The 24,722-nt window shown below is 42.5% G+C and overlaps 1 protein-coding gene across 6 annotated transcripts in view; it reads right to left on the bottom strand.

Annotated features, from left to right (window-relative positions):
• Positions 1 to 24,722, bottom strand: part of FMNL2 (formin like 2) — a 184,508-nt gene that overhangs the window by 5,242 nt on the left and 154,544 nt on the right. For 3 of the 6 annotated variants that reach the window (XM_081928732.1, XM_081928734.1, XM_081928733.1), the window contains exons 12-26: positions 23,950 to 24,099; positions 20,129 to 20,230; positions 19,196 to 19,511; positions 18,269 to 18,463; positions 15,896 to 15,916; positions 11,995 to 12,119; positions 11,190 to 11,389; positions 9,288 to 9,522; positions 8,917 to 8,985; positions 8,642 to 8,722; positions 7,442 to 7,571; positions 6,345 to 6,508; positions 5,288 to 5,389; positions 4,416 to 4,514; positions 2,879 to 3,002 (exon numbers count right to left, since the gene is read on the bottom strand). In XM_081928732.1, the coding sequence (XP_081784858.1) occupies positions 2,879 to 3,002; positions 4,416 to 4,514; positions 5,288 to 5,389; positions 6,345 to 6,508; positions 7,442 to 7,571; positions 8,642 to 8,722; positions 8,917 to 8,985; positions 9,288 to 9,522; positions 11,190 to 11,389; positions 11,995 to 12,119; positions 15,896 to 15,916; positions 18,269 to 18,463; positions 19,196 to 19,511; positions 20,129 to 20,230; positions 23,950 to 24,099 (2,113 nt within the window). Of the gene's footprint in view, positions 1 to 40; positions 1,561 to 2,878; positions 3,003 to 4,415; positions 4,515 to 5,287; positions 5,390 to 6,344; positions 6,509 to 7,441; positions 7,572 to 8,641; positions 8,723 to 8,916; positions 8,986 to 9,287; positions 9,523 to 11,189; positions 11,390 to 11,994; positions 12,120 to 15,895; positions 15,917 to 18,268; positions 18,464 to 19,195; positions 19,512 to 20,128; positions 20,231 to 23,949; positions 24,100 to 24,722 lie in introns of those variants that run through there. The other 3 variants (XM_081928735.1, XM_081928737.1, XM_081928736.1) reach the window with 2 other exon arrangements.

Genomic DNA, 24,722 nt, shown 5'->3' with positions numbered 1-24,722 from the left:
GTGCCCAAAAAGCAAAATAATAATATATTTATTTTTTAAAAAATAAATGTAAAAAGCCACACATGTTAGCAAGTAAAGCAAAAGTGGGTGAGGTGGAGGCTTAAAGAAGGTTAAAAAAGAGAGCGGGAAGGGAAGAGGTGGCCATCGTAAGCCTCTTACTAATAAAATTCCAAGCTGCTTTGAACATTGGCTCCAGGATGACTGTCCAGCAATTAACTTGAAAGAGCAAAAGAGGAGTTAACAGGCAGCATTCTTATTTTAAAGCTCCCCATTAAAACATATTACACCAGTAGGAAATGAAATGCTGCTTTAAGATGATTGGTTCTTGTATCAAAGACAACAGCATTGACAGACACATGCAGTGTAAACAGCACTCCTTTTTAAAAAACATTCTACAGTGCAAGATGTTAATGGATCCAGTTCCATGACAATAACGCAGGGTATCTTCTATGGCAAGGCAATTTTGATCATATTGCTTCACTAGGCCTTATCTGCTGCCACCTGAGTAGTTTCTTCATCCAGCCCCTCAATCTTTGTTTCTTGGCTCTAGATGAGCGTAGCATGAGAATTATTTAAAATTTATTTCTTATGGCTTGGGCTCAGAAGTCAAGACCTGCTTTCAGAACCATGGTCTGCCTGGGTTTTGCCCAGCCGCCACTATTACGAAGGACTGAACTGATGAAAGGCAGAATGCTATCTTAAGTGAGGCTACCACTTGGCTCAAAGGAGATTTCCCATTAAGTTGCCATGGAACTGAAGCGAACGACTGTGGGTGTGAAAAACAAAGGGAGTGGGTGCGGGGACCACGACCACATTTATTTTATTCCTGTTCACACATGCAAACACAAACATGCAAGCGATGGTTAGAAGGACCCATGTGGAAATAGGTGCTCACAGATCACAAAACAGTGACTTCATTTTACATGCCATAAAACAAAGCCCATAAACATTCAGCCTGGCTCACTGATGTATACTAGGTTTGCTTCCGGAGATAGGCTTGGCTTAACAGGACTCATGCAACATAGATCAAGTCACAAAGAAGTAAAGGAGGTGCGAGAGCCCAGAGGAGAAGACACAGAAAAGCCAAGTGAACTGTCCATCACATTTGCCATTACAACCCACAACCATCCCTTGCAAATTGTGGTGGCTGGCTTGAAGCGCAGCCGCCATGGGCCTTGAGGACATTTCTGTGACTTCCATCACTTGCTGCTCTATGGGGCTGAGCCCACAGGGTGACTCTGAAATGCGGAAGGTAGAACAAACGGTCACTGGGAGGATGGAAGGGAACCAAAAAAAGGTTCCTGGCAGGCAAAAACATGCAATGAGATGAGCGATGTCAAATATGACTCCAACGAGATGCCAAACATCACTAATCCATTCAAACAGCTATAATGCGGAGAAACGTCAAAAACCTACAGCAACCTTTTTGTTTTTTTTTAAAGAGCGTCGGGTGTGAAAGAGGAAAAGTTTAGTAATGGAATTCCTCTGTGAGAACAGGTTCGCAGAAAAAACGAGAGCCACGCTTGGCCGTTCGAGCTGTGAAGGGCACAGTCTTCAGCACTGCATGGGAAATAACAGCCAGACAAGACAGAATATACAGTAAGAAGCAAAGATCTATTGTATTAGTACATTGTTAGTGCTTTGTTAAAGACACCCTGAGGTGGCTTATTCAGTCATTTAACCACAATAGGATTTGTTTGGCTGGGTTACCAGTAGTATTATCTTTCTGCAAATCACAAGAGTTACTGGGGTGTTGTTTTTTTTAAAGGTAAAATTGGTGTATGAACAAGGGCGTGATGAAGTGCACACTTTTATCTCAGCACAACATTTATTTGCATGGCTGTTCTCGCACTCTGATGGACTGCTCTTGGAACTTAGTGAAATGAAATCACACAACAACAGAGTGGGCAAAGTAAACCCTAGGCGAAGTCTCAGCCAGGGATCAGCCATAAATTTACCACTGAAAATGAGACATGCGATGCTAGTGAAGTCCTGGCTGGATAGGATCCATGCATCTGTGCGTGGATGTTTTTAAAACCCACCGTATTTGTTGCCTGCTCCATGGGGTCACAAAGAGTCGGACACGACTAAACAACAACATATTTGTTGCTTGCATTTGGTATTACTCATTCTCAGGGACCTATTACTGCTGATTATGGAGAAATTATTAACAATTAGCTGCTGCTGTTTTCATCCACTCTGTGATTGTCACAGAACCCACTAAATCAGATTTCAGCAAATCACCTGTCTGTTGCAGGAGTAGTTTGCCCACACTGTACTTGTCACGGCTGCTATAAATTAGACCCAGCCATTGTCAGCCTATTGCGTTCAATTATGGATTGCAGAAAGGGACTAGTATTAGTCTGTTGCAAGAGGAATATGCAGCTCTGAAGTTCAAAATCGTTCAACAAATCCAAATCACACAATTTTGTCCTCCGTCACATATTTAATGCTGGAGCAATTACCATTAGTAGGACTTGAAGGACAAAACAAAAGCTTTTAAAAGCAAGGCTCAACACCAGTGGCTTTGCACATGGATCAAAAATACTCAAAGAATTGCAAGGCATGCACCTGTTGCAAAAATACGTCTAATAAGGCTCTACGGGGTCTACAGCTTGAGTTATGAGAGCATGCTGAAGTGAAGGAGAAATTAAATAATACACAAATGTTATGTCAATGAGGCCTTGCCAAAGAAGTGGACTGAAACCCTGAGCGCTATATAATGTGCACCATTTGTTAAATGACTGATACATGTGATTATTGTCACTGAAATCAATTTATAACCCTTTAAAGAGCTATGTTAGAGCTTTGCAAAGTGAAAGTTATGAAGGGGCACTTTGGAACATCTTCTTCCTCCTCCTCCTCATTATTATTTTACCTGTGATGATATCTTCGATAGCTCCATCCTTCCCCTCGTACACATGTCTATTGTCCTTGACTTGTCGCCGTCTTAGCTCTGCAATAAGCTCTTGCTGCTGCCTCTTCGTTTTATGAGACGGAGACTGAAAGGGAGCAAAGGTCGGTAAAGAGCAGTGGCCAACAAGATGCTGAAAACACCATCTCTTCTCTTTGAGGTATAAGGTAAGGAACTTAGGTACCTGCCCCGTAGAGAGTTAGAACCACTAGGTCAACCCTGTCTTTCCCCAGCCCTACACATATTTCACCTGCACTCACTTTCACTAACTCCCAGTTCACTTCTAGAAAAAAGGGGAAGTTATGGTTTCTAACCTATGAAACTTTGAAAAGTTTGGGATCAAAGTATCTACAAGACCACCTTTTCCCACACCAACCTCTCGGCTGAGAGAACAACGTTTGAGGCCTGTCTGAGGGGGTCCTGGCCTTCTGAGGCTAATCAAAATAAGGGCCTTTCCTGTGGTGCCTCCCTGATTATGGATTGCCCTCCCCAGGCATACCCATCTGGCACCATGATTATTACTGTTTAGATGTCAAGTGCGGTCTGTCTTGTTTGTCACATACTAACACTTAATCTGCTTTTAGCTGCTTTTTGTGATTTATACACTGTAGTGCTGATGGTTTTTGTTTTTGTTGTTTCTTTTTTATTGTTCTACACAATATCAATAGCAATTGTAAAGCTGCCATGAGGGCCAAGACACTGGAAAAGTGGGGAACACAATCCTGACATTACAGGAGGTGGGGGTGCTTTGTGCAAATATCTGTAGAAGTCACCTTGCATAGTGAGAATTCTTAATTGTATTGTTAAAATATATTATCATGGAAGAGAGGGTCTCATACACCAAGCAGAACTCTGGAAAATGCTAGATGCAACCCAAAACGGCAGTTTCTGCCACTGCATTTTCTTTGAGCCTCTTCTGACTAGCCTTCCTTCACATTTGGTAACTGCATACTTATGGGTGACTATGCGCTGAATGTCTTCCTGTTATCGAATTGCTTGGCCAAGATAAATGCTCATTACTTCTCGGTAAGCATCTTTCAAACAGGGCAAATTCCAAGCATTGTATCAATGGCTTTAGGAGAATAAACACCTTTTGGAGATTTAGGAATAACAAGAAAGGGCATACACATGAAACTGCTCTAGTTTCCTTTTACGTTTCTTGTATGACTGCCTTGTTAAAATGTCTCTGGGAGAAAGAGAGCTTCAATAGTTATCTCTGAGAGAAAACACCTGACAGAAAGGTGTTTGGAATGTTGGTTCCTTGCCAATCCCAAAGACTTGAGAGAAGCAGTCTCAGCCAATAAGGCAGCAGTAGCCAAGGTGGTGCTTTCCAGATGTGTATTCCACAACTCCCATCATCCCTAACAACTGGAGTTCAATAATATCTGGACTGCACCACATCGGCTGCTCTGCAATAAGATGATCTCTTTCACTGGACCAACACGTGCCACTTTATCAATGCACGTAACCAAAATCGATTAATGGCTTGTTTGTTTGCTACCTTTTGGTCTTGCTGCTCCATCAGTGCCTCCTGCTCCAGAAGTTTTTCCATCAATGCCTGTTGTTGCTTTTTCCTCAACTCGTTCTCCTCTTCCGCTTGCTATCAACAATTTTAAACGAAATACACACACCGGTTAGAGCTCGCAACGACTTCAAAAAAGTGGGGTTCGTTTTTAGCTCACTCAGCAAAATACAAATTCATTAAAGCCAGTTTAACTTGGATGTGCCGCTTCCTGTTGTGGCGTGATACGGCAAATTCTCCCAAGAATTTCTTCAAGAATTTGTCCTCTTGTGATTCCCAACAGCTGTCATTCAGAGGCATACTGCCTCCGACAGTGGAGAGCATAGCCATCAGGACTAGGAGCCACTGACGGCCTTATTCCCACTCTCTTTTGAAGTCACCTAGTGGCGGATTTTTCCAGCCACATGTGTACCTGCCTGCATGTCCTCTGCATGTCTGAATGTGTGTAACACAGCAGGAGTGCTGTGTGTTCTTGATGTCTGGTGTGTATTTGTCTTCTTTGTTCCTCTGTTGGATTTTGTTTCATTTTGCCCCAGCCATCATTGGAATGCAGCCTCCAAGAGGCTGGGCAAGTTTCAATCTGGCCTTTGTTCCAAAGATGGGACCTTAAGGCTCTTTCCTATAAATCATATGGAAGGGACCACGAGGATCATAAACCCCTTGCGATGCAGGAATCTTTCACCCAACATGGGGCTCAAACCCACAACCCTGAGATTAACTGTCCCATGCTCTACCGACTGAGCTATCTGTGTATTTGCTAAGGAAGCTACACAACCACAGAGGGAGCCTTTGGTTAGAAAGTGTGGCCACATTTGTAAGAATAACAGAAGTGAATTGGAACTTCTGTTTACCTTGTAAGCTTTCACAAATCGAACAAAGACTGGGAAGAAGACTGATGGAGGTGTCGTCTTGGGATTCTCTCCAAAATACTTCACAGCATCATCAAAGGCATCCTGTAAAAGAGAGACTTTTTAACATATATATATATATATATATTCAACAAATCCCAAACTATGCAAGATGGTGTTTAACCCACGAAAAGGGAACCACCCCCCACAAGCTGAAGGCTGATCAGGTGGCAAGCAATCAGGAAGGAAGCAGCACAGACGTGAGTGTAGGTGCATTGGAGCCTTTATTACCAGTGCAACAGAAGGGAGGCCTGCTCTGCAACCTGTTTTGCAAAGTGCGCAATTTCAGGAAGGAAGAAAAATCCCAGTTCCAAGTATAAACTTGCAGTTTGAAAATATGCATTTTGAAGTTCTGCCATTTGTTAATTGCCCTCTTGTGCTGGGATTACTCAGCCGTTTTTGCCTTTTGCAGGTTCAGAACAGATAAAAGAAACTTGTGTCTACCATTCTTATTTTAACCAAAATAAATAAATAATGAAACTTGAGTGGAGCTACTAAACATTAAGTATCTGTGTGTTTCCCCTGTGTGTGTGTGTGTGTGTGTGTGTGTGTGTGTGTGTGAGAGAGAGAGAGAGAGAGAGAGAGAGAGAGAGAGAGAGAGAGAGAGAGAGAGATGTTTAAGGGTGCATGATTGCACATGCCACTAAATGAAATGCTATTGCATAAGGTGTGAAGTCACTCTCAGTGACAGATGTCACATCAATACTGCAAAAGAATAAACACATTCTATTGTTTTTTAAAACCACCCTTCCTTCTGCAAGCAGCACAGAGAAGCATTCATTGTTCCCCTTCTATTCCCCCTGAGGGGGAATGACTGGCCTAAGCTCTCTCATTCAGACACTCTTAACTATACAACACAACACTACACTAGAACAGAGGAATCAGTGAATACTTGTCCTGCCTACTCCAAAAGGAACATCTTTGAGCTTGAAAAAGGTAACAAAAGTTCTCCGTTCCTGAAAGCTAGACCACTGAACAACTGCTGGGATACACAGAATACCTGAGCTATTTTTGCATCATCCTGCAGCTTCTTCAGTTTCCCTTCATTGTTCTGAATAAACTCCTTCAGCATGGTGTTGTGATCGTGCATGGTGTACTCGCGCTTCGTTAGGTCGAGACCTCTTTGGAGTTCCTTTACATCCAACAGAACATTTTCAAGGGATACTAAAGGGTGGAAGGGGAAAGACAGTCAAAATGTTACTACGCATTGCCTAATTGAGCCCTAACATCTCCAGTTAGACAGATCTCATGTAGCAAAGCCTGGAGATATAGCTGCCTGAGACCCTGGATAGTTTTAATTGGGGAATCTCTGTTAAAGTGTGGTTGTTGTTCCTGCTACTACTATTAAAATTGAGAAGCCAACAATGGAGGGTCTCACACACACAAGCCAGAATTGCAGACCAGTGAGCTTATATTTTGCATCCAAGAGACAAAACTGGAATGGAACAGAAAGGCTAGGAATGAGATGGGATGGGGGGAGATGCATCAAACAAAAGGAAGGTGAGTAGTTCAGGGAAGGTATTGTTTTAAACCACCTTTACAATATAGATGCACATGCTCCAGTAGGGCTGATGCCTCCTATACAGTTTCTACCCTGACCATGCAGAACGGAGGAGGAGAATAGGATCTGATCTCCCCCACCTCTCGTGGGCCATTTTGGCAGGTGGGCACCATGCCCCTTCCAAGTAAAGATTTCTCTATGTGTAAAGTTTTATGTCGGAAGGATCCTTTCTGTTCAGTATGTTCACACAACATTTACAAGATGTGCCTTCCAACAGGATGTGCATCTCTTGCACCTGAAGTTAAGGACTTTACACAAACTGTGTGGGAGCCCAATTACTGAAAAGAGGAAAGGCTCCTGTCAGCTTTAGGGAACAGTATGCTTGAAGAACCAAGAAGGCATTTAAAAATTATGATGCTTCTGTATCCTATTGTGCTCACAACATTTAAGATGCCCATCTGTCTTCTGCAAGGTGGTATCTTTTCCAAACAGGTAGCTTTCCCTAGGACATGGGTGCATTACTGTATTACAGTATCCACAGAACATATCTGAACCTGCTTTTAAGTACTTGGGAAATGAATGTGTGGCTATGTTACCTGCAGCAGCTTTCTCCACATAGTGAAGCTCATTGTAAAAAAGTGATACTTGCTGATATTTCTCTCTCACAACATTTGATATATAGTGCAATAGAGTTTGTTTCCTGTCTGTCGATTTTGTGTCTAGTAACTGCAAACAAGAGGCAAAAGAAGTATGTTAGATTCAGCTTCAACATCCTTGAGTTAACTTTCCTTAGCAGCCAACCCATGATCTGCCTATATACCAAGGGTGGAAAAGCTATAACTCTCCAGATGTGGCTGAGCTACAATCCCACCACCCCTGGGGCTAATGGGAGTTGGAGTCCACAACATCTGGAGGGTCACTGGTTAGCCACCCTGAAATAGACACACGATACAATGAAATAAGTGCAATGCAATGAAAATATAATAGCCCTGTATGAATGTTACAGGTCAGGGGAGGGGAACATGTGACTCTTAAGATGATGTTGGACCAGAACTCTCATCATCCCTGATCATTCGCCATGTTGATGGGAACTGAGGTCCAATAGCACCTGGAGGACCACAGGTAAAGAATTTTAGGACCCCTGCAATTGTTGCCCATAGTTTTGAATTTATTTATGTTACTTAAACATGATAATTCATCATATTGTCAGAAGACGACCACAAGTAAAAGAATAATCTGAATCAGGTAAACTATAGGCCATTAAAGCAATTAAGGTTGTCATCTTATTAAATCTGTCTGGTGAATTTTCCTAGTGCTGGTAATTATTGTTTATTACAGGTCATTAGAGGCATTCATTCGCCACCCCTAGCAACAGGGTCCATCGCATATTGCTTTTATGAATGGCCCAATGCTATTATCCAGAAAGTGGAGAGATTCATAACAAGAACTGGCAGAAAAGACAGGGCAGTGCTAAACAGACTTCTCTGCCATTGCAAATCTGTACAGGGGGTCTACCTAATGCAGCTAGTGGTAAGGAAGAGTTTAATCACAGTGAGAAAACAAACCAGGGGAGAGTAATGAAGTTATGGGGAACTGGAATTGACCTTTGTCTTGACAATATGACATTAGAAATCTAAGTCAATGGCTCCATTCCTTCCCTAGCTCATTGACAACACTAAAAGGATGCTTAGACCACTGTTGTTCATACAGGCTGTGCAAATAAATGGGGATGTGCAAACAATCTTCCAAGCAAAGCTACTTTCAAGTTCACTAGGGGTAGCTTTCCCCTTACTTACCAGATCTAAGCTCTGCAGTTTAAATCCATAAACAGCTCCTCGTTTACTGCTGTTCATATAGTTACCCAGAGCCAAGATTATCTATGGAAATCATAGGGGTGGGAAAAATTGTAAGCATCAACTAATAACACATAAAATTCTGTAATAAAAAGGAAAGGGGTCGTTTTAACTTAAATATATAGCCCCCTAAAGACCACTGTTTAAGGGGGGGTGTTCTTACCACCAATATTTTTTTAAAACAACAACAACATTGAATAAACAAAATAAACACTTGCCTCTAGGATTTTCTTGAGTTTCTGAGATGACTTTATTGAGACAGATGCTGCAATTATTGCATGAAGTTGCTAGTGGCAAAAACAAGAAATCATGTGAACATCTGTAAAAGCCAAGTATGAACTAAAAACGGACACCCACTGGCTTCTACAAGAGGGACAGGTTGTGTATGTGTAGCCTTAGTCAGACATTAAGGTTCACAGAATACTAACTGGATGAGCCAAGTCACAGTTCCCTTCCAACTCTACAATTCTATGATCAAGCAGGGGATAACTTCAGCCCATTAAACAACTAGACTAAAGTAACTGCTCCAAAAGGAACGTAGCACATGCATAAGCCACAGCATGGAATACCATCTCCCCATCTCACTCACTGGAGTCAGCATCTGGATGCTTTCTGCAAAATTGCCAACGAATGCCATGATGGTCATCTTTTGCATCAGCCTCTCAATCTTGCTGAATTGCATCATGAAACGATCCTCATCTGAGAGGTTCTCAAGGGGCTTCCTCTCCCGCTCGTAAAGCCGCAACATTTTCACTTCGTTTTCCGTGGGCAAAAATCTCATCAGGCATTCGACAAAATCCACTGGTAGAGTCTTCAAATCAAACCTGGCCGATGCAAAAATATATATTTATATATATCTAAAAGAAGAGATGTTTACAGGGAAGGAAGAGGCAGAGAGCTCTGTTTTCACTGAGTTCCTCTATCAATGCATCTTATTAAAGCTACTAATCAATTCTACAGACAAGGCATACTTAATGCAATAATCATGTTAACTGTGGGCGCACTTATTTCACACTGGCAATTTTGGCAGTCAATATGCGAAGTGTGAATAGATGTGTGTCCCTAAGTACTTGAATATGGGTAAGTGAAAGACATGCACAAGTTACTGACATTTTACGTATTTGCTGTAGGAAACACCACTGTAAGCCAGGTACAATCGCAGCAAGCAATTACCATATTAAGTGTGAAGCGGCACTTGGGATTTTTAAATTCTGAATATAGATGGTTAGGACTGCACTGAGAACTCTCTTGGTTGCTTTTTATATATTGCTCTGGGAAGTACCCTGAAAACCAAGTAACCGTATTTTTAAAGCTGCTAAAAGAACACGATTGCAACAAGCATAATGAACTTTATGTAAATAGGAGCAGAAAAAAGGCATAGCCCTTTAATTGAGATTTGTAGCCTACACACGGGTGCCATTTGCACTGAATTTCAAAATGCTGGTTTTGACCTTTCATGCTCCTTAATTTGGGTGTGTGCTTCCTCCTGTAGGAAGCACTCCCACGGCCCAGTAGTATCTCCCAGCAAGCTCAGCTGAGAATTTGTACATTAATGGAAGTGGGAGGATACAGGGGAAAGGAGCGCCTTCACTGTGGTAACCTCAAACACAGAGAATGGTTTACTGCAGGAAATCAGTCTGCACTCCACTCTTCTGAAAGAAACGCAAAGCACATTCCTGCAAGACAGCTTCTGCAAGACTTTAAAAACGAATGGCTGTCAGCATGACCATTGCACTGAAGTGTTTTTAGCATTATGACTTTCAGGTACTTTAAAAGTGTTTTACTGGATCATTTTATTATTGCCAGTTGAGTATTTGCAGACGCAGCCTAAACACCACAACACCAGTCTGCATTTCATTCAAGACACTTGGACTCAATTCAAACACTGTGAAGGGGAGAGGGGAGGGTAACCTAGCCCTTTCCCATTCCTTTAATAGCTACCATATTTATCTCACAATAGTGTTTAAATTGCTGCTAGAAATGAAAGCCTTGCATGACAAGAATTATAGATGAAAAATACGAACAACATTTTTCAGAAAACCACCAGTTGCTTTTTACAGTTCTCATAATGGAAGGAATTCAACATTGTGTAAAGGCAGTCCTTCCATCACAGCAAGCGTTTCAGCTTGCCAGATGAACAATGCACATTGTTCTGGGGGTTCTCCCAAACCCCCAAGACCAGTTTGGGAGGGGAGGTGTAATGGGGGGGGGGAGAGTCCCATTGCACAAGTAGAAGTCTTTGTTCAGGGCTTCCACTGACTGGATTCATTAGGTGAATCCTGCCCCGTGTTGCTGTGATATATGCAGAGTAAGCAAAATCCAACAGGCTTACTCCAGAAAAGGGTGCACAGCTTAACAGCTTTATGGTGATCAACTGTATATATGAGCATTAAGAGGATCTTCCTTGGATCTAAGCAACTTGCAGAAATACTGCTGACCAATTAATACAACGTGCCTCAAACCACCTTTGTAAAACGGCCTTTACACTTACGCCTGAATAGCTTTGCATATCTCATCTGCAGTCTTTCCAGCTTTCCTTAAGGTGATTGCAAGATTTTTAGCCCTGTTTGCTTCCAATAGCGTGACTTTGTTCGATCCCTTTTGAGTTATTTGCTTGCTTGAAGAAAGATCAATGGCCGGGCCTTGGGCTTTTGTCTTAAATATTTCTTCAAATTCATCCACATTTAAATCCTAGGACAGAAACCAAACAGAAACAAGGAGTCTAGAAATCTATGTCTAATAGGGGGGAGGGGAAATACAATTAATGAAAAGTGTAGAAGCTGTGGGGCATTGGGAAAGGGATAGGTGACTGTGTGACGAGGAGAAGGCTTTGATGCTCTGCAAAGTTTCTTGGTCCATCGCAAGATAGCAAAAATACTGCACGTAGCACAGCAGAATAGGACTCTAGTTACCTTAATGTCAACAAGACCATCAAACAGAGTGATTACTGAGGTCTATGGCAGTGTTTCCCAACCTTGTGCCTCCAGATGTTTTTGGCCTACAACTCCCATCATCCCTAGCTAGCAAGACCAGTGGTCAGGGATGATGGGAATTGTAGTTCAAAAACAGCTGGAGGCACAAGGTTGGGAAACACTGGTCTATGGAGTGTTTAAAACTCTTTAAGTACATATGATGCAAGGTCAAAATGACTGCTTTTTAACAGGATACAGTAACTTCCAAAACACAGACAGACAGACAGACACACACACAGAGAGAGAGAGAGAGAGAGAGAGAGAGAGAGAGAGAGAGAGAGAGAGAGAGAGAACACACCAAATCACAATCTGCAGGTCTCATACCTCCAATATCCTTTCGTCATCAATTTCATTGAAGACTGTCCCGTTAATCTGATTGGGTTTCAGAGCCACCCAGTTAAAAACTGGCATGCGGAACTTTGTCTTAATTGGCTTCTTGATTTTCACAGCTTTAAACAAAGCAGAGAGTACAATTACACATTTCAGAAAAAGGCAACAAACCTCTTGAGCAATCCAGAAGTACTTATGGGGGATGGCACTTCAACACTGGAGGAGGCCTGACAAGAACTAAACAAATACTGTAAAGTGTTGGGGGAAATTTGGGCTGGCTGGAAAGCTTGAAGAGAAGAGACAATTTCTCTCTCTAATTCAGGAAGTTTGCCTATCATTCATGCAAAAGTTTGGCAAGAACAAGCATGTTTTGGTACAATTGTGCCTATTTTCCCTATATTTGATGAGAACACACGATTCAATCACTACAGGAAGTCTATAAAATTGTACTCTATTTACCCATGTGATTTTAGCTACGTCCTGTGATGGTCTACTATTATTCTTCTGACCGCACTAAAATTAACCCAACACACGAACATTGCCTGGTTATTGGATGAAATCATGTGGAGTTGCCTATTTAAGGAAGAATAACCATACATTTACCTAAAAATCATAGAAACATGACTCAAGTTTCCAGTCTCCATTAAATGTGTAAAAGGCACCAGTGGTACTCAACCGAAGGCTGTTTCTGAGGGGGCACTAAGGTACCACCCGGTGAGTGCTGTCTAGCCTCACTCCATTTAAGAGGCAGAAAACCTCATCATTTTCCAGATGTGAGCTCCTCCCCTTCCTGTAGTGAGCAGCTCATTTTCTGTCTTATTTGAAGTTGGAGCGATTGCTCAATGGCTTCTCTGGTTCAGCATTTCCATTAAAGAAACTAAGTGTGAGTATATGGTATTTTTCTCTCATGAAAGGTGGTGCCCAAATGCCCACACGAGAATTAACAGATAGGGATGAGGTTTATTGCAAAGCATCTAGAAGGTGTGAAAGTCAGGTGTCAGCCACATTTATGGAGTGATGGACATGAGCCGGGAGACTGCCAATTCCCAGCAGGAAAATATTGTGATATGTTGCACCTACAACACCTTCCGGATTTTAAAAGCAAGTGAGTACACACAAACATGCATCTGTTGATTAGGATTGCAAATGTGTGATCTGTACCTTTATTTAGCATGATCAGTGTCACGACAGCTAAAGGAGCTTCTCCTCCCACATCAACTTGCCCAGGTGTTAAGCAGGGGAGGCCTTGTTGGCAGTGCTGCCTCCTTCTGTGGTTCATGCAGCAATAAAACTGCTAGCACATTTGCAAAGCTAAGCAGGGCCCGGGAGGGGGTGGAGGGGTGGCACATGTTGAAATTTCTGCATTGCAGGGGGTTGAACTGGATGATCCACAGGGTCCCTTCCAACTGTACGATTATATGATTCTTTGTGGCAGTGGCGCATGAAAGGGCCTTCTCTGTGTTGGCCCCCAGGTTGTGGAATTAACTCCACTCTGAGGCACGTCTTGTGTCATTACTGCAAGCCTTTCAGTGATTGGTCAAGATGCACCTCTTCACAAAGGCCTTTTTTCTGAGTGGATCAGTATTGCCGTGGATTGCTGTTTTGCCATTGGTTGTTTTGGGTTTTGCATTTGCTTTTAATTATACTATTTTTTTGTAACACACCCTGGGGCTGTTTGGAAAATCAATCAATCACGTGTCCAAGTTGTTGCATGTTACATTTGCATCATGTGTCACTGATTCACTGGGACGACCAGTTTAAAGTCCATAACCATGCTGAAAACCTCACTCAGGGCTCATCCACACTTTGCTGCACTCCACATTTCTAGCAACAGGTCCAATCTTTCCAGGTCTGTGTCTGAGTGTTTTCCCCCCCTTCCTTCCTTCCTTCCTTCCTTCCTTCCTTCCTTCCTTCCTTCCTTCCTTCCTTCCTGGTCCTTCCTCCACAAACTCCCATTCTTTACCACTGAAAACAATTTCATGGAAAACCCTAATAGCCGCTTGCTCCAATTCAGCAGTAAAGATTGGGTTTTCCTGAGGAAAGCGGCAAGGGTGGGGGGAAGCACTCAGTCACAGACCAGGAAAATGCCTAGAAAGTGCAGGGCAAAAGGCAAGGGTAGATGAGCCCTCAATCCTAAACAAGCAAGTGGTGTTTTGGAAATGCAAGAAGAGAAGCTCTAAGCTGAATATAAGCAATTGGAATTGACAGCAGCCACCAGGGAAATTACGCTGCAATTTAAAGAATCCAGAGTCTGTGCTTGCTTTAAACAGTAAAAGAACACTCTTCAGTCTCGGCACAATCATTTCTTGGATTATTTGTTTCTTGGACCATCTCTCATTGTGATTGTCTACTACATTTTCCAAAGCAGCTCTGAAGACATGCCTTCCCCATTAACCGGTGGACAAAGAATAATAAGCTGAAGCAGGAAAATTTAGGTTAATTACTAAGGGGTGGAGAAACTTCCTAACCCTAAGAGCCAAGGGGACTGATTAAATGTCCATCGCTGGAAATATCCAGCAATTAGTAACTCATTCACTGTAAGCATTAATCTTCATGAAGTTCAGAGGACATGCACATAAAATTCAGGAAATGACATTCTAGAGAACATTTGCCACTGAAAACATCAATTGCGGCAGAAGTTTTAAATTGGTTCTGAAGCTTTAAGCAATTTGGTTAATTAATCAACTCAACCAGCTCCTTCCTCACCTTCATGTCATTAAGGACCAAGTCCAGTTTGAAACTGGACACACACACAGTGCAGATTCCAATGCACAGTGCTTTGCAACAGTAGATAAAATCCTGTGCTACAATGGTAGTATCAAGTATTGCCAGAGAAAATCCTAGCTTATTTTGCCACAATGTGTATTATTATTTAGTGGGACAAGCAGTTTATCAATTTGACAGCATGAATTTAAAACTAAATTAGTGAATTGTTAACATTTCTGCAAGCTTCACACAGTCAAGAAACCCCTGCTTCTTACTCCTCCAGTTTTGAAGAAGCTACTTAGCCAGGAAAGTGAAGTTGGAAACATGCAGTTGTTATGTCCACCGTCAAGCAAAGCATACCTAGTGAATTTTACCACAGGCAAACTCACATTCCCAAAGGACACTATTGTTCACGTATGATGACTGGGAATGTGTACACCCCAAATATCTTGTTATCTATCCTTTCCCCCCCCCCCTCTTTCCCCTATAATGCACCAAAACCCTTGTGCAAAGTTTCAGACTGGGGATACATTTGTAATAGATTCCACAAATTCATCCACTAATTTTAAGCAAATTTCCACACATCTTTTGTCAGCTGTCAAAACTGGAGCTGCAAATTACAATTTGATAGGCAGTGAGCCCGATATTATGTGATGATGTCACTATCCACTCAAAGGTCTGAAGCTACTTCTCATTTGCTTAAAAGATGCACTTGTTTGGATGTGCGGTGACATCACGAAGGGAAGGTATATTAAGAATATTTCTGTTTGAAGGTAGCCAAGTGATTGATCTTGATGAGTCTCTAACATAAGATGCAATGCTGCATGCAATGATGTGCCTTAGAATACCCTAGAGTTTCTATTTTATGGAAAAACCAAGGCCACATACACACCACACATAGAAAACAGCAATGATACAACTTTAAACAGTCATGGCTTCCCCCAATCAATCTTAAGAAGTATAGCTTGTTAAGGGTGCGGAGAGTTGTTAGGAAACCCCTTTTCTCCTAAAAAGAGCTTTTGCACCACAACAAGTCAAACAAACATCCCATGCTTTCGGAGAATGCAACAACACAGCGAGCTAGTTTTTAAAGTGATACACAAATGGATTTGGTTAACAAGACAGGAAAAGAAGACAGCAGAAAATGGGATTAAAATGTACTTAAAATACTCAGCAAAAAGGAACCTACAGAAAAGCTTGATTGGCCCATCTTACAAGGAAGCAGAGGGAATAAATAAGAAAAAGGTTAGCTATGGTTATGTAGGTCATTTAATAGAACAATCTATTATCACAAATCAGGGCTCCTGAATACCACTTCACACATTATCATTTTTCTACATAGAAATAATCAATTGCACTTAGGCGTATAGAGTTTATGGACCGGGCAGCCTACCCATGGTAATAGGTATTTACCTAACATCACCCATTAAGGTAAATTGCATTTTCCTACTTGAGGTTATCTTAGTGTAGCAGAACAGCAATGGATGAGGCATGTGCCCACCAAAAGCCTTCTACGGATTTCATTTAAGTATCAAACAAAAGGTAGCATCCATTAATGGATGGTCCAGTACCATATTAATTCTGCAATAAACAGTATTATTTGGAAGCTACACTTTACCCAACTTATTTATATGGGAAGATTGCAAACAAAGCCATAAAGACCAATAACCTAGAATTAGTTTACCAACAAATAAACTACTGAAGCCCAATACAGTGGTACCTCGGGTTACATACGATTCAGGTTACAGACTCTGCTAACCCAGAAATATTACCTTGGGTTAAGAACGTTGCTTCAGTATGAGAACAGAAATGGTGCTCCGGCGGTACCACTGTATATGGAGCATTCGTTTCCTGAAGCACCAATATGTTTCCCAAAAGGAGCAGAGATGGCCACCAACTTGGATGCCTTTAAAATAAGTCTAGAGAAATTCAGGGAGGCTAAGGCTGTCAGTGGCTACTAATCTGATGGACTATGTTCTATCTCCACTGTGGGAGGCAGTATGCTTCTGAATACCAGTTGCTGGAAACCACAGGAGAGAGTTCTGTGGCATTCAGGTTCTTTTTTTGTGCTTCAAACAGGCATCTGGTTGGCCACTGTAAGAACAGGATGCTGGACTACATGGGCCATTGGCATGATCCAGCCAGGCTGTTTTTTATTTTATTTTGTTAGATTCCCCCCTGCAACATATTCCCTTCATATACAGGCAGGAGATCAAAACCCAGCTATTCTGAATTAATTTCAGTTCCCAGTGGCTGTCATTTTCAATAAGACATCAAAAATGACTCTAGATTCCGCCTCAGGACCAAACCCAGAACCGTGGGGTTAAGTTTTCCAACTATGTTGAGGGTCTTTCTTCATTAATGAAGTTTTGTCCAGGGATGTTAATGGGCCGGCCTGATTCACGATTTTTTTTATTCTTCCAAATTGTGCTCAAGTCAACAGAAACTGTATTAATTGCAGTGAGGCAATAGATAGAGTATTAACAGGCTGAATGAACATCAGATTTGCATAGAGGGTTGTGACTAATGACAAAACCAAGCCAAGGGTTGTAAATTGAAGGGGGAGGGGGAATAGGCTGGAGCTACACAGCCAGTGCAATGCCACTGAAGAACCAGAAACTGAATCTCTCATCTTCCAAGTTCACCTCTGCTATCAGAGGATGAGCAACTGTTGATGTTGGACTCAATGCAGGAAGAGGAAGGTGGGGCGGGGGGAACACACATTCACTTGAGTGCTTTAGCCCTGGCTACTTCAAGCTACTGTTGTTCCAAATAAATGTCTCAATGGCACAGAGGCATCCAAATTCTGCCTGTTTTAAGGGATATCAGAGAAGGTTTAAAATAAAGAACCAGCCACCTGCTTTTAAACATATATATATATTAGGCATGAGTACCTGGGCTTTCTAAGCCTGCAATTATCATATTGTTCCATGACCTAAAGTGTAAAATACCAACGAGTATTCAATCACTTACTCAGTTCCTTAGCAAACCCACTCACACTTTTCTGAGAGATGCCTGCCTCCTATCTTCAGAAGCCCTAATTTGGAGATTTGGATTCAGTGTTTGAGACGAGGCATCTAACACTTTTCCACCACCAGTGACATAACATGAAGGGATTGTAGCAACTGTATCAAGCCTCCGTTTAATAAAATCGAAGCATTTTTATGCTAGCTACTCATAATCTGCAGAATGGTGAGGGAGGGCTGGGAATCTCTTATGTGTTCAACCTCTGTATTGGCTCCATCAGGTGCTCACCATCTCTCCTTTGAGAAGATGCAGCGAAACAACACACAGATTTAGTTTCAAAAAAATTGCCTCTCCCCAAACCTTCACTGAGAATAGGCCATCACTCTTGTCATTGCTTTAGAAAGTTATTTTGCTTTTAATTCACTGCTGCAGCTAAGGTTATGCAGCACTGGGACACCTTGATTCATTAAGCAATGGAGACTTTGGAGCACTTTTTCATAACATCCATTCTCACTCATTCCTCTTTGACCAAGGACATTTTTTGTATTGTGTATAGGACTTCCATGGCATGCCAGCATCACTGTCTGCTTCTTACCTGCTAATCCTGAGTTGAAAACGACTGTAGGGGAGGCTGTTCCTGGAAGAGGAGGCGCTGATGGTGGGGGTGGGGGTGGGACTGGAGGGGCCAGTCCTGGTTCTGCAGCTGGGCCAGGAAGAGGAGGTGGGGGAGGAGGGGGAGGAGGCGGGGGAGGGGGAGGAGGCATTGGCGGTGTCACAGGACCATTTTGAACTGAGAAATGAAAAAGACAAAACAGCATTTTAAAGCATTCAACCAAACTATGTCCACCTCCCTCCCACACCCCAAGGGAGTTCTCTCAACTACAGGCAATCCACATGGTGAACTTTGCTATACATTGTGCCTGCAGAATAGAGAAGCTGCCAAATAGATGTTATTTTGCAGACCCTTGCAAATCATGCAGTGTGTAGAATGGACCTCAAACACAAGATGGCAGGTTTAGCAAAAGTGAAGAGGATGGAAGTTGAGAATAGGATTAGATAAACTCCTCAGGGTAGGGGAATCACTCTGTTTTCATGCTTATGTTACTCTGCATTGTGTCATATACCTAATACTACAACTAGCATTACTACTATTACTACTTATAGTAATAACAATTACTGCCACTGCTTTTTATTATTATTATTAAGTTCACTAACTTGTCATGATGATGAAGACGTAGGGTGTAATCCAGAGCCAGTTTGGCACACTTCAACAACAGTCTAATCATAAAGTTTGGGAGTAGACCATATTGATTTCGAGGGAATTAATTTCTAATTAAATATTTTTAAGGTAAGATGCCTAGATAGCCAGTGAACACTTAAGTGTGACTTGATTCACTGCATCCAGCTTTCTCTGGATTGGGTCCCAGCCTCTTTCATGTATGGCCTGATGTACTGTGGGGGATAGGCTAACCCCCACTACCTTAAGTTGAGCAAATCTCATTTCTTCTGCAACATTTCTCACCTGCTTCAGATTCTGATTCTGACAACGGCAAGGGTGGTGGTGGAGGGGGCAAGAGAACCGAAGGTGCAGAGCCGGAAGCTGATCCTCCACAGGTGCCGGTGGCAGCTTCTGCCCCTGAGGACAATGTCCCAGAAGCCACCCCAACAGGAAGAATGTTGATATCACCATCTCCTTTCTTCTGAATTTTAATGGACCCTTGCTTCTCCAGTTCATGGATCTTCTTCTCCAGCGTTGACTGTCGTTGAATAGCTTCCTCTTTCTCTTTGACCATTTTCCTCAGCGTGTGAACCTGTGTGTTCGCATCCTTGTATATTTCCTGCAAAAAGAGCCCACGGGTAAAGAATCGACATGTGTTTGATATGCAGAATCATCTCAAAACTGAACGAACAACATAACATGGGATTCCCAGCTGAGTCATTGTCAGGCAATGTTTGATGGTGGCGGCAAATGCACTTCTCACTTTATCTTCATCCAAACTGCATTTTCCTTTAATAAGTTGGATAAGGAACCTCAATCATGGCCACAAACTGGCAATATCAGAAAGGTTTAAATTATTTCCTAGGGTAATGAAGACTCTATGATATGTACTATTGGCACACCCAATCCATTAAACCAATAAGATCCTATTGTGTTCTGGGATTGCCTGACTTCTGGTGGAAGATACTAGTGACAGAATATCGGCTTGTTTCCTGTTCTCCCATTCCATGGCTAAGAGACTCACAGAAAGGAACCAAGTGTTATAAACCTTCATCGATCCAACTTCAGGATTAAATCACTTCTGCAGACTGCAAGTAAACTGAACTGTAGCCAATTGTGGGGGCAACAGTGAATTTAGCAGTTTCCATGTTTTTAGAGTCTAACATACTTGTGAGGAACTTGGCTGACCATCCATTGAGCACCCTGAGCAGCACAATCCACACTCAGTACACTTACTCGAACGACATCCAGTTCTTTGTTCCTCTGCATGAGTTGTTTTTCCAGTTCCACAATCTTTGCCATAGCTTCATTTTCTGTATCTTGCAGTTTTTCTGATAACTAGACACAAAAGGGGTGGGGGAGGGGAGTGTTAATTGGCAAAAAGGCTTATTCATTCACAGTGGCGACTGCATGCCAGAGCCATGCCTTATGTATATAATAAACATTGTATCATTCAGTTATTCATGCTGTAAAATGTCTAAGAACAGACCCCTTGCCAGGGCTATAGGAACCATACATAATCTTTACAATCATAGGGTCTATTTGTGATGGATCAATAGGTTTGGTGTTGAATTTACATGGTCAAAAGCTGTGGGAGTTGCCCACGTAACTGTGTATGTGAGTGAGTGAGTGAGTGAGTGAGTGAGTGAGTGATGTCAAAGTTTCATTTGGGTAGTAATGGTTTATTCAAAGAACCAGCTTCCATTTATTTTTCTTGAGGCTGTGAACATCATAGTTACATTTTATGAAACTAATGAAATCTTGAGATATATAGTGATGGGAGGCTAAATGCAAACACTAGAATTGACGGCAGTTTGTTCTGATTTAGCACTAATGAATGCTCACACCTCCTTCTGTGGGCGCCCTTTGCGGCGTGCAGCACCCCCAGGCCACGTGGGACTCACCAGCTGGTTGGGCTGGTTGGAGTTCCCGCCAAACCCTGGTTTAAACTGTCCAATCGGTGGCTTGTGGGGGTGGGGCAAGCCGAGCGGACCATGTATGGACAGGCTTCCCTCTGGTTCGCTTGAGTTGTATTACACGGTGGAAAAAATTAACAGGGCCATCCGCTTGGCAATCTTGCATATCGGAGGCAGAGTTGTGAAGCATTTGGACATTAAAACCAACAGATTGGAACTTTTCAGACCCGACAGAGTACACCTCACCACCTCGGGAAATGAACACTGGCTGGATGACATTAGGCATGGCCTAAAAGAATGGTTGTCGGATTGCTAATGTGTTTTCAGGTGTACATAGTCTTGGTGGTGAGACTGCAAGTTTGTGGTCTCAGGTGGCGATTTTAGGCCTTAGGCAGAATCTTTTAGTCTATCTTCCCTAAATGGGGGAGGGAGGGCATGAAGTGGTCACACCACACACACACACACACACACACACACACACACACACACAGCAGCGATTCCAGGGTTCCCCGTTAAAGGGGTTTTGAGTTGAGTCACTGGCCATACACTAAAAGGTTGTCAGTGAACTCCCCTGCATTGCGTGGAAATGGAGAGGGGGGCTGCCTGTGTTCACAAGCGTCTTGCAGTGCACCCTCCCCAGATCCATTTAACCCTGAGGAGTGCCAGTTCCCCAGCTGGGGGGCTGGGGGGGATAGACGTCCAATGCCTAAGCCAAGGTCTTCCTGCATCTGAAAGGTTTAATAAAGTTGTGGCCAATTTTAATTCCACAACACGTTGTCATGAGTCATTATTTCTTCTGGTGGTGTCTTGGGGGTCTCTGTCTGGGCACGCAAAGAGTAGGTTTTCCAGGGGAAAGCAGCATGGCAAAGACAAAACTGCTTGGATCCACGCCTAAAAGCATGGGACAAGCAGGAAACCGTTCAGAGACATACTTTTTTGGCACGGGACAAGCACAAGTGATGCCATGTTCAAGTACTTCAGATTTGATCACCCATAACACAGCCTTTTTTGCCTTTATAACTAGTAACTCTAAATAGGGACATCTCCTCCACCATCCCATTCCAGCATGATCCCTGCGGCTAATACATTTTTAAATCTGTAAGCTATGCTTTGCAAACACTTACAGTACTGTATATCTTGGAAGCTACAGAGATTTATGCATGCACTTTTATGGTATGAAACACAGATATGCTTATTTGTGTGTTTTTTCCCCTATGTGTCCATGGAATTTGCAATTTATATGTAAATTAGCACACACACCCCAACCTATAACAAGAGTTCTCGGTCAAGCTGCTCTCCCAAGTGCTTCCATCTGGAATTGTAATTCAGCTGAAATTAAATACTCCAGAGCTGTTTTGAGTCAATAACATGATCAGAGAACAACAAGGACCACACGCATGCAATATTAATATAGGGAGTTTTCATTCATATGGATATAACACCATTGGCTCTATATCACACACACATGGACACAAATGCAGTTTAATAATATTGAAGTTGGACCTAATAGGAAAAACATTTTTTAACAAAATTGCTTGTGTAAGTTTTAAAACTCTAGTTGGGAGTATGTAACCACTTCTACTTAGGCTATAACCCAGGCTTCCTCAACCTTGGCCCTCCAGATGTTTTTGGCCTACAACTCCCATGATCCCTAGCTAGCAGGACCAGCGGTCAGGGATGATGGGAATTGTAGTCTCAAAACATCTGGAGGGCCGAGGAAGCCTGCTGTAACCCTATGAGATTTGGTTCCAGATTTGTTCCTACCAGCTCCAGACCCCGACTCCAGACCCTCTGAAAATCTCTTCTAGGAGGCTGAAGTGTCCTCCAGACTGGGAGGGGGGGGGGTTTAGAAGCTTCAAGGAAGGATTGGTGCAAAATGGCTTCCTTTCCCCTTCTGCCATTGGGATCAAGTGTCTTTCACAAACGGAAGGAGCACTTTCAATTGTGGATGGCTATGTCTGGGTGCAGCCCCTGGTTTTTCTTTAAAATGAGTGTTTTCTAATTGTTTTAATTATAAATATTTATTAACCCAGAGAGGGAGATGACAAACACTTAAGAGAGTAATCAGATAATGTTTGGTTCACAAAAAAATCTTAGTAAACCTCTGCAGCAAACCTGTTTAAAAAGGTAAAGGGACCCCTGACCATTAGGTCCAGTCGTGACCGACTCTGGGGTTGCGGCGCTCATCTCGCTTTATTGGCTGAGGGAGCCGGCGTATAGCTTCCGGGTCATGTGGCCAGCATGACTAAGCCGCTTCTGGTGAACCAGAGCAGCGCACGGAAACACCGTTTACCTTCCCGCCAGAGTGGTACCTATTTATCTACTTGCACTTTGACGTGCTTTCGAACTTCTAGGTGGGCAGGAGCAGGGACCGAGCAACGGGAGCTCACCCCGTCGCAGGGATTCGAACTGCCAACCTTCTGATCAACAAGTCCTAGGCTCTGTGGTTTAACCCACAGTGCCACCCGCGTCCCCTGTTTACTGCCTATTTACTAGGCAGTAAAAAGAGCAGGCCTGCTAGATCAGGCAAAGGGTCCATTATCTCTGTATCCTGCCCCTAACGGTAATCACTCGGGCACTTCTGGGAAATCCACAAACTGAACATCATTTATACAGCAGGTAAATATTTTTTCCCACATTTGTGTCAGTTTGGAACAGAGACAAAAAATGAAGTTCAAGACTAAAATCGCAAGGACATTTTTTCAGTCCAGCTCTAAATGAACTTCCAGACAGAAATTGCTCAAACCTCTTGTGCTTTAACAGGAATTTGCCTCCTTTAGTTCCTAGTAATATTAGAGTGTCTGTTTAATGAAGTCTTGCAGGCCTGCTGTCCGTGACATTGCCAAGATAAAAGCAGGCATAGCACTGCAGACTGAACTAAAAATATTAAATCACACGGAAACCAATTATCCAGGTAGACTAGCCTTTCCTCTATATTTTAAGAGTGTGTGCGTTTTCTTCTCAAGGTAGCAATAAAAATAATAGAAGACCAAAAGCTTTACTGGTAGTAATGGATATAAATGAAATAAAGTGCGTTTGTAATCACATTTTGAGGCCCAGATAAATAATCGAATGACCAAATAAAAAACAAGCCTCCAGAAAGACCCCCCAACGTCTACATTTTAAAGCGCCAATACTAACATGAGATATATTTTCTTCCAGTTCTTCTACTCTTTCCAAGGCAGCGTTCTTGGTTTCCGCATCTTCAAGTAAAGCTCCCACATCAAACACGTTGTCCAGGTAAGCTTGAATCTGCACCTGCAGCTTATCGCTTTCTGTGTGTTTCAGTTTCTGGAAGATCAAAATAGGGCAGGGGGCACAGCATTGTTTAGCACCGCTAAATAAGTCAGGTTTTCCACCACCGTCACATGTTGCTAAAATGGTTGATTTCATTGTTACTAATAAAAGCAATATGTATGCAGGCCTCTGGGTTCAGGTAAGTTGAAAGTAAACAATGGTTTAACGTGAAAGAGCAGCAAATGTAAGACAGAGTTGTTCCACCTGGCCTTTGGCTTGGAATCAAATTGATCCCCTCCCCCTCTTCCTTTTTCTTTTCTCCTTCTGTGATGGAACTCCTATTTGGGGACTTCCCTGGCTTTTTTCTGGCCCACGTAGGACCAGTCTGGATAGTTGGCCTTGGTGAAGACTTGACGTTTTCATCCCCAAAAAAGTTTTTGATTTGAGTTCCTACTGAAATGAGGCTGCATTTTAATGTATATTTTAATCTTGCTTTTAAGTTGTATTTCAATCAATTGTTTCTATACCCGTGTTAGTAGCCCTGATCCCAGTCTTGGCTGGGGAGGGCGGGGTATAAATAAAATTTTATAATAATAAGTTAATAAAAAATGGGTGCACAGTGCTCCAAAGTCCCTACTTCACACCTCCACCATTCCTGCTGTTGTCGTGCCAGGGTA

This window comes from Podarcis melisellensis (genome assembly GCF_964234715.1).
Source record: "Podarcis melisellensis genome assembly, chromosome: 1".
NCBI lineage: Eukaryota > Metazoa > Chordata > Lepidosauria > Squamata > Lacertidae > Podarcis > Podarcis melisellensis.
Note: the sequence above shows the minus strand (reverse complement) of the source record. Positions and strands in the feature narration are given on the sequence as shown.